At 43.3% G+C, this 12,722-nt stretch overlaps 1 protein-coding gene across 2 annotated transcripts in view; it reads right to left on the bottom strand.

Annotated features, from left to right (window-relative positions):
- TSC22D1 (TSC22 domain family member 1) overlaps positions 1 to 12,150 on the bottom strand; it is a 92,951-nt gene extending 80,801 nt beyond the window's left edge. Inside the window, exons 1-2 of one of the 2 annotated variants that reach the window (XM_027720279.2) lie at positions 11,730 to 12,150; positions 8,225 to 11,085 (exon numbers count right to left, since the gene is read on the bottom strand). In XM_027720279.2, coding sequence (XP_027576080.1) covers positions 8,225 to 11,052 — 2,828 coding nt within the window. In that variant the 5' untranslated portion in view covers positions 11,053 to 11,085; positions 11,730 to 12,150. Of the gene's footprint in view, positions 1 to 8,224; positions 11,095 to 11,729 lie in introns of those variants that run through there. The other variant, XM_027720278.1, reaches the window with a different exon arrangement.
- Positions 12,151 to 12,722: the final 572 nt, after the last annotated feature.

The following is a 12,722-nucleotide window of genomic DNA, read 5'->3' as shown; positions in this document are numbered from 1 at the left end:
TTCAGAAACTTAACACTTATGCAATTAAAAGGACTGCTGACTAGATATGCAAGCACCAAAGAAGCTTAATACTCAGTTACCAATAACTAGGCCTGTTATTGACCCGCAAGACAGCAGACTACAAATAAAAGACCAACAATGTCTGCAAAAAGCTAGTGTATCTTACACTTGATTTGCACCTTCTGATGCTACCAGAAGAAATGAAACAAGTGTAACACTGGGGATACAGAAATAAGCATATAATTTCAGCACGCAGTCCTGTTACTGTTACTTGTGTAACTCATCATTAAGAACCACACTGCAGTACAGTAGTAAAAAAACCAACATCCTATTATTAAATGCATTAAGACACTAAGACTATTGTTGAATGTGGATCCACATTTTCAGCAGCTTTCAACACTGTCCCTAATACTTAGCATAGCACTTAGACACTGTTCCTTAAACAGCTGCTGGAGAAGTTCAAATCTCAAATAATTACATACCAAAAAATCAGAGCCCCGAAAACTTCCTGATGCTAATTAAAACAACCAAACACACACAACCATAACAAAAAAAAAAAAAAAAAAATAAAGAGACATACAAACAGAAGGCTGGAAAAATACTTAAGTCACATAGGACCTCAATCAATTTGGCTGGCCAATTCGTTTAACACACTTAAGCAGAAGGTTATAAAACACTCTACAACCAACTTTTAGTTGCTATCCAATCTAGAAATACTGCCTACATTTTTAAGTCTGTGGTCCCATTCATCTAGTATAAGTTCATCAAGTGTAAACTTAGAAAAGATCCTCTGCTGCCTGTTTTACCATTTATAAAATGGCACTTCTCCACTATACTCAGAAGAATCTGTTATTCAAAAGTATGTAAAGAGATGATCAAGATACCCCTTAAGTTTAATTAAAACAAATACAAAGCTGTTTTCAGAACGTTTCCTTGAGGCAAAAACCAAACATCAGTGGTACCTGCATTTGTTGCTCTTCAAGGACTACAGTAAGCTTCAAAAGTGTGTTAAATTTCTATACCATAACAACAACCAAAACCTCCAACTACTTTACTTCCTACTCTGTTCTTCTAATGTATTTCCAAAATTCTGTACTCATTTCAGTTTGTACAACACCTACAACCCCCAGCAAGGAAGGCTAATTATAAAGAGTAGTTTGTTTAGGTGTCCATTCTCTGTTGAACAAAGGAAAGCTACTTTTACTGTTCTGGACCATCCCCAACTCTGTACTGCAAGAAGAAACAGAAACGGGGACAAGAACTTCAAGCCTGAATGCCTACAGTTCTTAAATATATGTTGTAATTGTCAAAGGTACTGAATATATGAAGCCTCACCAACACCTCAAAATAGTATCATATAACATTAAACGCAAAGGACAAACAATTAACAAAATCCACATAACACAGAGTGAAGTAGGAAAAAAAAAAATCATGAGTTATTTCTGGCACACAATAATGCCCAAATAATTTAAAGGAATTAATTGCTTGCTCAAAGAAAAATGGTGAACAACTTCACTGTAACTTTTTTACTCTACCAAAACACGTGTTAAGGATCTGACTTTGCAAGTGTAAAACATTTCATAAAATTAAACAAGCTCCCATTATTAAAGCATAATGTTGTGTTTGAACCGCAATGAGTATCATTCTTCACCTCTGCACAGCACCCAAGTCAGAAGTCCTCACTTAGTACTGGCAAGTCACTTAGTCCATAAGGTAACCAACAATGATAAAATACCTAAACTACCCCCGGCTCCACCATTGGCATGTATGGGGTCATTACAATCCCTGACTGCCAAGCATTTATAACCTCTAAATCTCTCTCTTGGGAAAACTGATCTCCAGCTTCAGTGGAAGATGGAGAATTTGCATATAACTGCAATCACAAACCAAATCCTGCTTCCAACACTGACAATGCACAACAGGCATTTGGAGGCTTGTACAAAATGAGCTGATAAGGATTTTTACACCACTGACTGTAGCACAATTACTATCTTTGTTAGCAAATTCCAAAGACAGAACAAGAGTTAAAGTGTTCCCAGATATTAAAGCCAGAAGGATGATCAGGTGCTCCAATTTGATACCATAATTATGCTGCACTTCAATCATGCAATTCCTAATTCTGAATGCTTTAAAACAGGCTTAAATAAATAAAGTGGTATCTCCAGTCACTCAGGAGCTCTTTCCATCTTAGCTTTAGGCTATGGTTTCCTGTACGACCATGCTGAGAATAAACTAGTTTGTTATTTATGGTGATCTTTACCATGATATAATTTACTGAATAATCTTACCCTTAGTCCCTCTTAACATGTTGTTGAAGAATGTTTTTGCTTAATAGCACTGTCTTTGGTGCCCTAAGTGCACTAAATGAAAGGTATAGGCCCACTTTTAGAAGTTTTCAATCATTTGTTGAAGTGTAATATCTATTACACGCAGTACATTTTAGTCTCATAAATTAATCAAGAGAACAGCAAAAGAACCAGTGCATTTAATCAATGAGAACAAAGACACACTATTCTTTTCTAGTCATTTTTATGTTTCACCTAAATCAAACTGCAAGCCCATATCACAAATTATTCCCCAAAAGGTCATATTGAGAATACACTTGCTGTTATCAGTGATATTCATGTTTGTATAGCTTCTTGTTTAAAAGCCTATACTAGCTATACTATACTACTGTTTACAATTTTATCTGCTTCCTAAGCTGTTAGAGACAGGTCTGAAAAGGTTTATTTACTTTATTACCCTCTGTAAACTGAACAAGTTATAGGGGGTCTTTTTGTAGCATAGGTGTGCTAACTGTACACGTTTTTACTTATGCTTAAGCAAGGTATGTTAACATATTGGGGTTTGCTATGTTGGTTGGGGTTTTTCTGGATGGGTGGTGGTGTTTGGTTTTTTATTATTTTCCCCTCCCATTCTCCTTTCTTTGCCAGCTTACCACAACCAGTTACAGTCATAACTCTGTTGTGCATTATTTAGATCACAGTAACTACTGAAGACTGAAATACTTCACTACCAATCCATTTGTCAGTATTTTTATTTCTAATTTCCAGATTAGCCTGTGAAGAATGCAAATCCTGAGACAGTAACAAAGATTGCTTTTCAACATTAAATATTTTAAAACCTTCTTTGTTTGACATATGCATATATAGATGACTTATTACTTACGCACTAAGGAACATTTTCTGGAAATTATGTTATCAGTTGGAGAGATAAGGCAGATGCTGAGAAATTATCTTAAGTGCTAAATTACTGCTTTTACAACCCTCTGGTATCTTTTGGTCCTTCCTGTCTTGAAAGACAACTCAATGCCAAGCACTGTAGCAGTCCTTAGTTCAAAGGACATCATGGCATGCAGAAAATGCATCTATAAAAGACATCAGGAAAAGGTCCATCAAAACAGGTATTGCCACATACAGATGGTCAGCAGACATACAAGGTGCAGACCCTAAATTCCTTATTGTTCTTTACTCAGAGCAGAGTCAATTTTACTCAGAACAAAGTCAATTCCACCAATAGTAGGTATTTTATTTAATCAGATGAAATGAGAAACTGGACTTGTCAGCATGACAACAGCAAGTACATTTTCTTCACCAAAGTGCTCTTTTTTTACTCATTTGACTTGCCATTACTGAGGTTAACAATTTTCTTAAGTTCCATAAAAGCTACATTGAATATATGAACAGACTTTTTTAACAGTCAATCTCCTAGAATTCAAATCATGCAGTTTTCAAAATGGTGACAAGACTATGAAGCAAGTTTAAAATCTGCAAAACAGAAAATAACACTGCCCCTAGGATGCAACTAAAAAAAAATACCACCATAAATCTATGCTAATCCACCCTAAATCCTTTGTCATAAAGTATTTTTTCCCTTTCTCAAACACAGAGCAGCAAAACTTTCAGTAAATGAAAAAGCCCATATAAACTCTAAAACTGCTTACAAAATCAAAATAAATATGCAAAAATTACCACATCAAAAATATAATTGAAACTTCCAGTTCTATTTTAATATGTTCATTCACCGCTACTTATTAAAACCTTCAAAAATTATTCAATTATATCTGTAAAAATCTCACTTGTACCTGATCAGCCTTCCCACTACATAGTTGCATACATGATGAAAATTAATCCAGTTTCCTGACTTTACTCTTGCTTTACAATCTAGGACTAGTTGCTACTACCAGAGATTCTCAAAGGCTGTTCACAGGTCATTCAGTTCTCACGTTCAACTTTAATCTTCCAGCCTCTCCACAGACTTGGTAACAAGCCAAAACATATGTCCCACACAGAAAACATTTCTAAAGGAATCTTTTAATAAAAATTTCTCTTAAAAAATTACAAGATTATTACATAATAAAGAATACTTTTTATGTGTTTAGCATGGCCTTTTCCTCCTTTCTCTTTGCTTCGCTGTTGGATGAAATGAAAAAACAGTTGAACACAACTTGCACCAGCCTAAAGAATGCAAACAACTCTACAGGAAATGCCATCAAGGACAGGGAGGCAGTTATTAGTTGTCTTATCCTTCATTCACAAAATCTGCTTTTTAGTAATGCTAAACAACATTTCAGATTAAGTTATTTTTAAATTCACTTACAGCAGCCTTTATAAATGCTGTAAAATAAACTGACTTTTTATGTTTTCACTTTATAGATAATTTAAGAATAATATGTCTGTACAAAATCTTACTGTATAGTATAGAGCATTGTCTACAAAGACGTAAAACTTATTTTGAAACACTAAGTATAAATACATAAAAAAATTCATTGTGATATAAACATGCATTTTTCATGCTTAAGTTTCAAAAGCATAAAAATAAAAGAAATCCTCTTCTACACTTCTAGAGATGAAATACTAAGCTCAAAAGACCATGTCTAAAATTGACAGGATTTAATAACTGAACTGAATAAATCGAGGTAACTGCTGCAAATCCAAGAAATTACGAGAATCACGCACTAAGGCCATACCATGCTTCAAGCTAAGAAAAAAAAAAAAAAGATATTTAACAACCAAAAACCTGGTCTTCATTTTTGTAGACTGAAAAATTAAAAGAGATGACGAATCTACCAACATATAAACACCTATGGCATACCCAACAGGCCGAAGAAAGACTAATCAGAAGAATTACCAGTGTTTGGGTTTTTTGCTTGGTGGTTTGTTTTGGTTTTGTTTCTCTTTAAATACAGAAAATACAGAGTATTATTTGTATCCTCTCTTTAATAAATAAAGTTTCCAAATTAATTTTCCACACAGCATTCTGCCAAGCAGTTCATTTTTAGTATCTCTTTTTTCTGATCTTCACTATGACTTGAAATAAAAGTCATTCACACTGGGGAAATAAAAGGTTCTGGTTCTCAAAGCAGATACACTCCACACTGTCTATATTTAAAAGGCCATACCCTGATAACAAACATAGAAAGAGATGCAAATGGTGTTCTAAAAACTGAACAGACTAAAGACTTAAAGATACTGGTGCGTCCTTAAACGCAATTATATACAGGTTTAAGAAAAGCTGGGAGTTAATCTATACAAGGCATTACAGGGGTCAGATGTTTTTTCAAAGGCACACTAAATGGAATTTTACAGCTTCTTTGCTGGCCCAATTATGTCATCACTCACTTCTTTCTTCTACCTTTTCCCTTGCCAGGTTTAGAATCACTTGGGATGTATTGATAGAAGTCTTCAGTGATGGATGTGTGTGCGCAGATGAGACAGAGAAATTGGGATTTTAAACACAAGTATTTACAATATGTCTGTTTCTTAAATGTTTATGTACTTTTAAAACACATTACCATTTACATCCTGTAAAAGAGAGTATAATCCAACAAACCAGAAAAAAACCTCTAATTAGAGATATCTGATGGCCAAAGAAGCAAAATAACGTATCTTGCACTACCTTTAGTTAGTAACGAAACCTAAGCTGCAGATCAAAATTCCAGTTGAGATGACAATGTAAGTACCTTGTCCTGAGATCCCCTGGAAGCGGAACCAGAGGCAATCTCACTATGTTTTTAATGCTACCTACAGATATGCAGGGAGAAGTGCTGCTGTAAATTGTCTGACAGTCCACAAAAGTGACCTGGCCACTACTGTAATGCAAAAAAACACAATTATTTTTGGTCTCCATTTAAGAGAGTCATATCCTGCTCTGTGTAAAGAATCTAAATGATTTTCCAACTGCAGCTAAACAAAAGTGTAGTGTACCTGGAGATGACAGATTGAACAAAGAGGCAATGTGCATGGGAGAAGAAAGGATATGATCTTTGGCTAGCCAAATAACAGAGGAAGAAGGTATTTCTGGCTATTGTTACCCTGAGGGATTTAAACATTCTGGAAAAACTACCAATCATGACAAACTGCTAACATATGCTTTTAAAATCAGGGTACAGACACATGCTAGCTGTCATTTTCCAAAATGCTGAGTATCAATGAGCTTATGATTCCCTTACTCAGCTGGGATCCCCCTGAAAGCTAAGGGGGCTTTTTAACTTGCTAAAAAAATACTAAAACAAACACCACACAACAACAAAGCCAAATCACACCACCAAAGACAAGTGGGACCCATGAACAAATGGATTAGAGTCTTGGTTTAGAAAGTTCAAATGAAAGAAAACCAAAACACATTTCTGAGAAAACTAACTGCTAGCAGCACAATGGTGATACTGTCGGCTTTAACACCTCAGCCTGTCTTCTACCACCTTCAAGTACTTATTGACTAAAAAAAACATAATCAGAATGAAACTGTTGGAACTTGTCTCCTAGCACTCCTGGAAGACAAGCTGCTACTCATTATTGTTCTCTGGTATCTTAGATAGACGTGATGAAAGTCACTAAGGCAGTCAACACCTCATGATCAACATAATCAGAGACTGCTGATAGAGTTAGGATCTTCAATATTAGGAAAATAATCCAGCCTTTCTCAGCAACCTATTATTATTATTTTTTCTATTTTTTTTAAATAAAGTTTGGCCAATGACAATACTCCTAAGTTATGGCACCAAGAAGACATTTAAGAAGTACTTCACCTCCCATTGCTAAGGCATTTTTCCCACCTTGTGTTTAGTGTCTTATTTTGTCTCCTTACTGGACGCGTGGTTTTTCTAATATTCTTTTCTGTTCTCCCACACATTCCGAAGGCTGCTTACTTATCTTAAAATTTATCTTAAAAGTTACTTCTCCCCTTATTGTAGTTTCTTACATAAGAAGTTCTTTGGGAGAAGCACCAGTCTTCCTGTCCACTTGCAAACCCATATCATAAGAGGTCCTCAATACATTGAGGAATTTCCACACATAATTAATATCAAAAAATCACACTTCAAAACTGATCTTTGGATTCCTTCAGCCTGCACACAAAATAGCCTTTCACAACTGATACAACTTCTCTGCACACACTGTCAAAGAAATTAGACTATTCACATGTACGTACTATTAAGACCAGCCAGTGGTCATTTACTTGAAAATGTGAAGGTGGGAGAACACCCATAGTTTGAATAGGTGAGGGTGGGAGAAAGAGAGCAGTTTTCATACTCTGACTGCACAGAATTGGTGCACCAGATTCAAAGGCTCACCATCCCTCTGCAGGCCTGAGCAGCTCTCACCATGGATTAATGCTTTGAAGCAAAACCATCAAGACCAAAAGTGGCCTAAGTTCAATTTAAAGAGCCACAACAGTGTTGCTGAACTTCCTTTTCCCCACCATACTCATTTGCCTAAAGCATCTCCTGGCTGTCAAAGAGAAGGCTTTACTTACACCACAGACTCGCAACTGGTTCGACCTTCGTAAAGTCAATACTTAAAATAGAGAAGCTGAGGCAGGATGGACTCTAGGCTTGTGGAAAGAAAAAAAAATCTACCTAAGAATAAATATTATTTCAATATAATAAAAAAATCTAAACCATAATCACCACTAGCATACCCATGTTCCACAGTATTCTTCTGTCTTGCCCTGTACAGTGGGAATATACACATTGTCACAGACTGTTAAACACCATTTACCCACGCAGTAATTTCAAAGCATAATCAATACAACCCACCCCCTCAAGAGAAAAACTAGTTCTTTAATATAATACCTGCATACGCTGGGACCTGAGAAACAATATTTCTAATTAGACAGAAACATCACTCTGCTTCATTTCAACGAATGGCTGTAACAAGACCTCCAAGTTACTGCAAATCAAACTATCAGGCAGTCCATATTTTAATAAAGTTACAGGCAGTCTTACCTCTCATCCTCACCATCTACGAGAGGCGTTGTCAACGGCAGCACCTTCAGTGGAAAGAGGGATGCAGAAGATGGTATGTTGCTGCTACCCCCATCCGAAACAGCTGATGCTCCAACACCACTCTCGACATTGGCAGCTTGAGGTAAACCCACCAATGAAGGTTCTGTAGGGCGTCTGCCATCTTCAATTTGGCTTACAATGGACTGAGCTAGTGATTGTGCAGGGAACTGGGTAGAGCTTAGTGGCATCTGCTGTGGCATACTCTGTGCCACTGGCATACCTATACTTGTTGATATCAAGGGAGGCTGACTAACACTTTGAGCCAAACTGCCATTCTGCACAGCCGAAGCCTGTGCTATATTCTGTGGCTGTCCCAAACCTACAGAAGCAGAAGGTATGCCAGGAGGCACAGCTGAACCAGCTTGACTTGCTGCAGGAACAGTACTAGCTGAGGGTATAGGGCTAACCGCAGACAGCTGCTGGCCAGCCATCCCTTGGACTACAGATTCCACTCCTTGTGCCTGCGGCTGTACAGGTAACAAGGTATTTTGTTGAGCAATGACCATTTGCTGAGGAAGGCTTGAAGCACTAGCCTGTAATCCCTGCTGCATTATTCCTGTCTGCACAGGCTGCACTACTTGGGAAGATGAAGGAGCAGCAGTTGACGGCATAACTGGAGGTGGAATTTGGTTTGCAGCAGAGGGTGGTTGCACCACAGCAGCTACGCTTCCCTGCTGCCCAACATTCAGCATCTGACCACTGGCAGCTACACCTGGTATTGCTGCTGGAGCATGAGCAACAGGCTGAGCTGGGGCAGCGGCTGGATGTGCTTGCACTGAAGGCTGCATGCCCTGTGCCTGGGCAACAGGAACTGGCTGCCCAGCTCCTACTCCTGTAGAACTTGGCTGCATGGCAGGAGCTGGAGTCTGAAGGATCTGTTGATGTTGAATGTAGTCCGGCATAGCCCCCGTGACAGAGTTTTGGTTCACCGGCTTAACGTGACCTGCGGCCATCTGCGTAGGAACCGGCTGTTGCTGCTGCTGCTGTTGTCCGTACTGCAACTGCTGCTGCTGCACCACTGGCAAAGTCTGCACAGGCTGCGCTGGCTGTGAGTATGGCAGCTGCTGTTGAGCCATACTCTGAATGGCAGGTTGCTGGTGGCCCAGGGATGGGGATACACCTAGTATATTAACCGGGGCTGGCTGAACCCCAGTAACAGTGGTTAGACTGGCCTGTGCAGGGGGTTGGACCCCTGGCTTCTGCTGTGGATAGTTTACTTCTTGAGAATGCAGCTGGACTTGTGCAAGCTGTGATTGAGAAACACTCTGTGGTATACTAGATGCTGGAATTGCTGGAGGAGCAGCACTGCTAAAATCCATCTGCTGTGGACCCACACCTTGAAATGCTTGCTGCTGTACCACAGTAGGTGCTCCCATTTCTCCACTTCCCACACTTTCTGTATAGTGACTCAGTGTGCTTACATTGCTGCTAACAGAACTCCCACTGGTGCTCTCCCTTTCAGAAGTCACTTCAAGCGGGTTTTGTTTTATCGTCTCTACTGCTTTGTTTACTGCTACTCCTTCTGAAACTGCAACAGTATTTTCTTTATCATAGAATTCAGTGCATGTCCATCTACCTTTTTTGAAAGGTTCAGAACTAGAATCTAATTTTACAACCCTAAACCTTGAGGTGCCAGATGCAGCCGGCTGTGGGCTCGATCCCACTGCCATTCCTGCCGTTGGATTAGTAACATTGTTAATGACACTAGAGGAAGCACTCGTACCATTGCCAACACCACTCAAGATATTCACATTAGCATTGCTGCTTGTTCCAGACAAAGCATTTACATTACCAGTACTCGTGATGTTGCTTAAATTTATAGTACCAAGCACATTGCTTGCCACACTAGAACTACCACCACCCATATTATTTAAGGTACTAGTTCCAGTAGCAGGACTTACACCTAAATTGCCAGGAGTACTTGTAGTGCGTATATTAGACACAGCAGATGCCGGGGAACCAGTGGATGATGCAGCAGAAACTGGTGCAGTTGATATAACATTGTCAGAGCTTCCAGTTGTTGATAGTTTTCTAAATGATGGACTGGGCGGTGGTCCTCCAGAAATAGGGGCACTACCTACGCCAGGATGCGATGGATGATGGTGTCCATGATGGTGGTGGTGAAGATGGTGGTGATGATGAACGTGGTGGGGGTGAACACTTCCATTGATCACAACACTCTGCTGTGGGTGATGAGGAAGAGGAGCATGCTGCTGAGGAAGATGAGGCTGATTTGGAGAAACAGCCCCAGGAGTCTCTGCCTCTTGGAAGTTATTTAGAGTCTCTTCAGAGGAGCTCCTTTCAGGTTCTCCCAAGTCAGTGGCCCTGGATAAAGACACATCCAAGATCTCTGAAGACGAAAGGTCTTCAGTGTGAGACTCATCCAGATCATCATAGCTTTCTGTATCCTCAGCTATACTGTTATTAGAGCTCATACTAGCTGATATTTGAGCAGGGGTCACACTGGTAATTTGGAAGCCACTTTTCTTTTTCATCTGAGCTCCAGTCTGTGCAAGAGGCTGTGGTTGGAGCTGAGACTGCGAGAGGAGGTTCAGGCTTTGTGGAGGAGGGGGTATCGGCTGTGGACCCGCTGATGAAGCTGCTGCAGGAGATGGAGGCGGTGGCTGGACCAGCAAAGGCGGCTGATAATCCTCGGCAGAGAGGGCAGCGCTCCCAACGCCGGTACCTGGTGCAGTGGGAGCAGTAACGCAGCTGCTGCCGCTGCTACTGCTGCTGCCCCTTCTAGGAAACATCGCCGGGTGCGCCATCTTCCTAGCACTAATGTCTGCGGCTGAGTCAGGCTGGTGCATTGTATCGGGTGTATTTTAAGAGTGCAATCCCCCGGTATGGAGAGAGACAGACACACACACAGATACACACACACACACAGTTAGCTTTCCGCTTAAGGCAGGGCAGAGAGACACCACCACGCACAACCACCCCCCCCCGGCTCCCGCAGCGCACGGGCTGAGGCGGCTCGGCACCGCCAACCACCACCCCCCTCCCCTCCTCCTCCTCCTCCTCCCTTCCGAGACAGGGAGGGGGCGAGCACCGGTCCTCCGCCGCCTCTGAATGTGACACTTTCTATCCTCCGCCATTCACTTTCTTTCTCCCTACCCGCCCCCCCTTCCTTTGATTTCCACCACCACCTCCCTCCTCGGCCGCCCCCTACTCCCCCACCCATACACACACTTCCCCAGCCCCCCGACTCGCCGCTCCCGGGGAGCAGCCAGCCGGCCACCCCAAGGGCGAGCCCCTTCCTCCTCACCGCGGAGGCTCCGCCGGGCGCCGCGGCTCGCCGGCAGCACCGCCCTCCTTGCCTCCCTCCCTCCCCGGCTTGGCGGGGCGAGGGCAGCCGGCGGGCCCTCAGGGTAGCCCGGCGAGGCGGCCGGCGCCCCTCGCCATCACCGCTGCTAAGTAGGAGGAGGAAGGCGCGGATACGTACAGGACTGGCGCACAGCAGGGCGGCAGCGGCAGGCTGAGCCGGGCAGGGACATCCCCGTCAGTGGCAGCCATGGAGCTGAATCATTTTGGGCATTAGACAGATGGAATAAGGACGGAAGAAAAGCAGCAGCAGCCCGACAAGAGAGTCCATGAAAAGGAAGGAGGGAGGGAGGAAGGGGGAGCCAGCCAGGCAGCCTCTCTCTCTCCTCCCTCTGTGTCTGGCTGTCTCTGGAGGAGGCTCCGCTCCGCACGCTCTTCCTTCCCCCTCCGCCGCCTCCTCCCCCTTTATAACAGGCGGCACCCACTGGTCCTCCGCAGAACCGCGCCTGGAATCTATCCTCCTCCTGCCGCGTGCGCGTCCGCCCCGTCCTTTCTTCCCTCGGGGTCTACTCCCAGCTTCCCCGCCGCCGCGGGTCTCTCCCTCGCCGTGCCGGCCCCGTCTCCTCACGGAGCGCTGGAGGAGGCGCCGCGGGGGGGGAGGAGGGGAGAGCTCGCCAAAGGGGAGGGCGGGCGAGAGACAACGTAAGATGGCGGCGGCCGCCGCGCACGCGCGCCGCGCCAGCAGACATAAAGCCCGTCTGGCCGGGGCCGGCGGAAATGGGGTTCGGCTCGCGTGGCGGAAATGGGCGAGCGGCGCCGAACGCGGGCAGGGAGGGGGTGCCCCGGCTGGGGAAGGGGCGAGGTTGTGGCCCCGGCCATGGCGGGCAGCCGCCACCCAAGACTGCCTCGTGTCCTTTCCCCCTTAGGTGCCCCCTCTCTGCCTGCAGCATGACTGTGCCTCACATGACCTGTCGCTGCCTCCCTCCCCCTCTCCTCAGCTCCGCTGCAGATTTATTCAAGTTACTCAGCCCCTTCTCCTTCCTCCCCTCCCTCGGTCCAGAATATTCCTGCCCGCTCCTTCCCCCCGCGCACGGGGAGGAAAGCGGAGTGCGCGTGCACCTCCCTTGCTCGGGGCGGCCCTCCCCTTTGTGCCTCGGGCGGCTCGCCCCGTGCC

Source organism: Pipra filicauda, unplaced genomic scaffold, assembly GCF_003945595.2.
Source record: "Pipra filicauda isolate LSUMZ 115617 unplaced genomic scaffold, ASM394559v2 scaffold28_size6257848_pilon, whole genome shotgun sequence".
Classification (NCBI taxonomy): domain Eukaryota; kingdom Metazoa; phylum Chordata; class Aves; order Passeriformes; family Pipridae; genus Pipra; species Pipra filicauda.
This window is presented reverse-complemented; position numbering and strand designations above follow the sequence as displayed.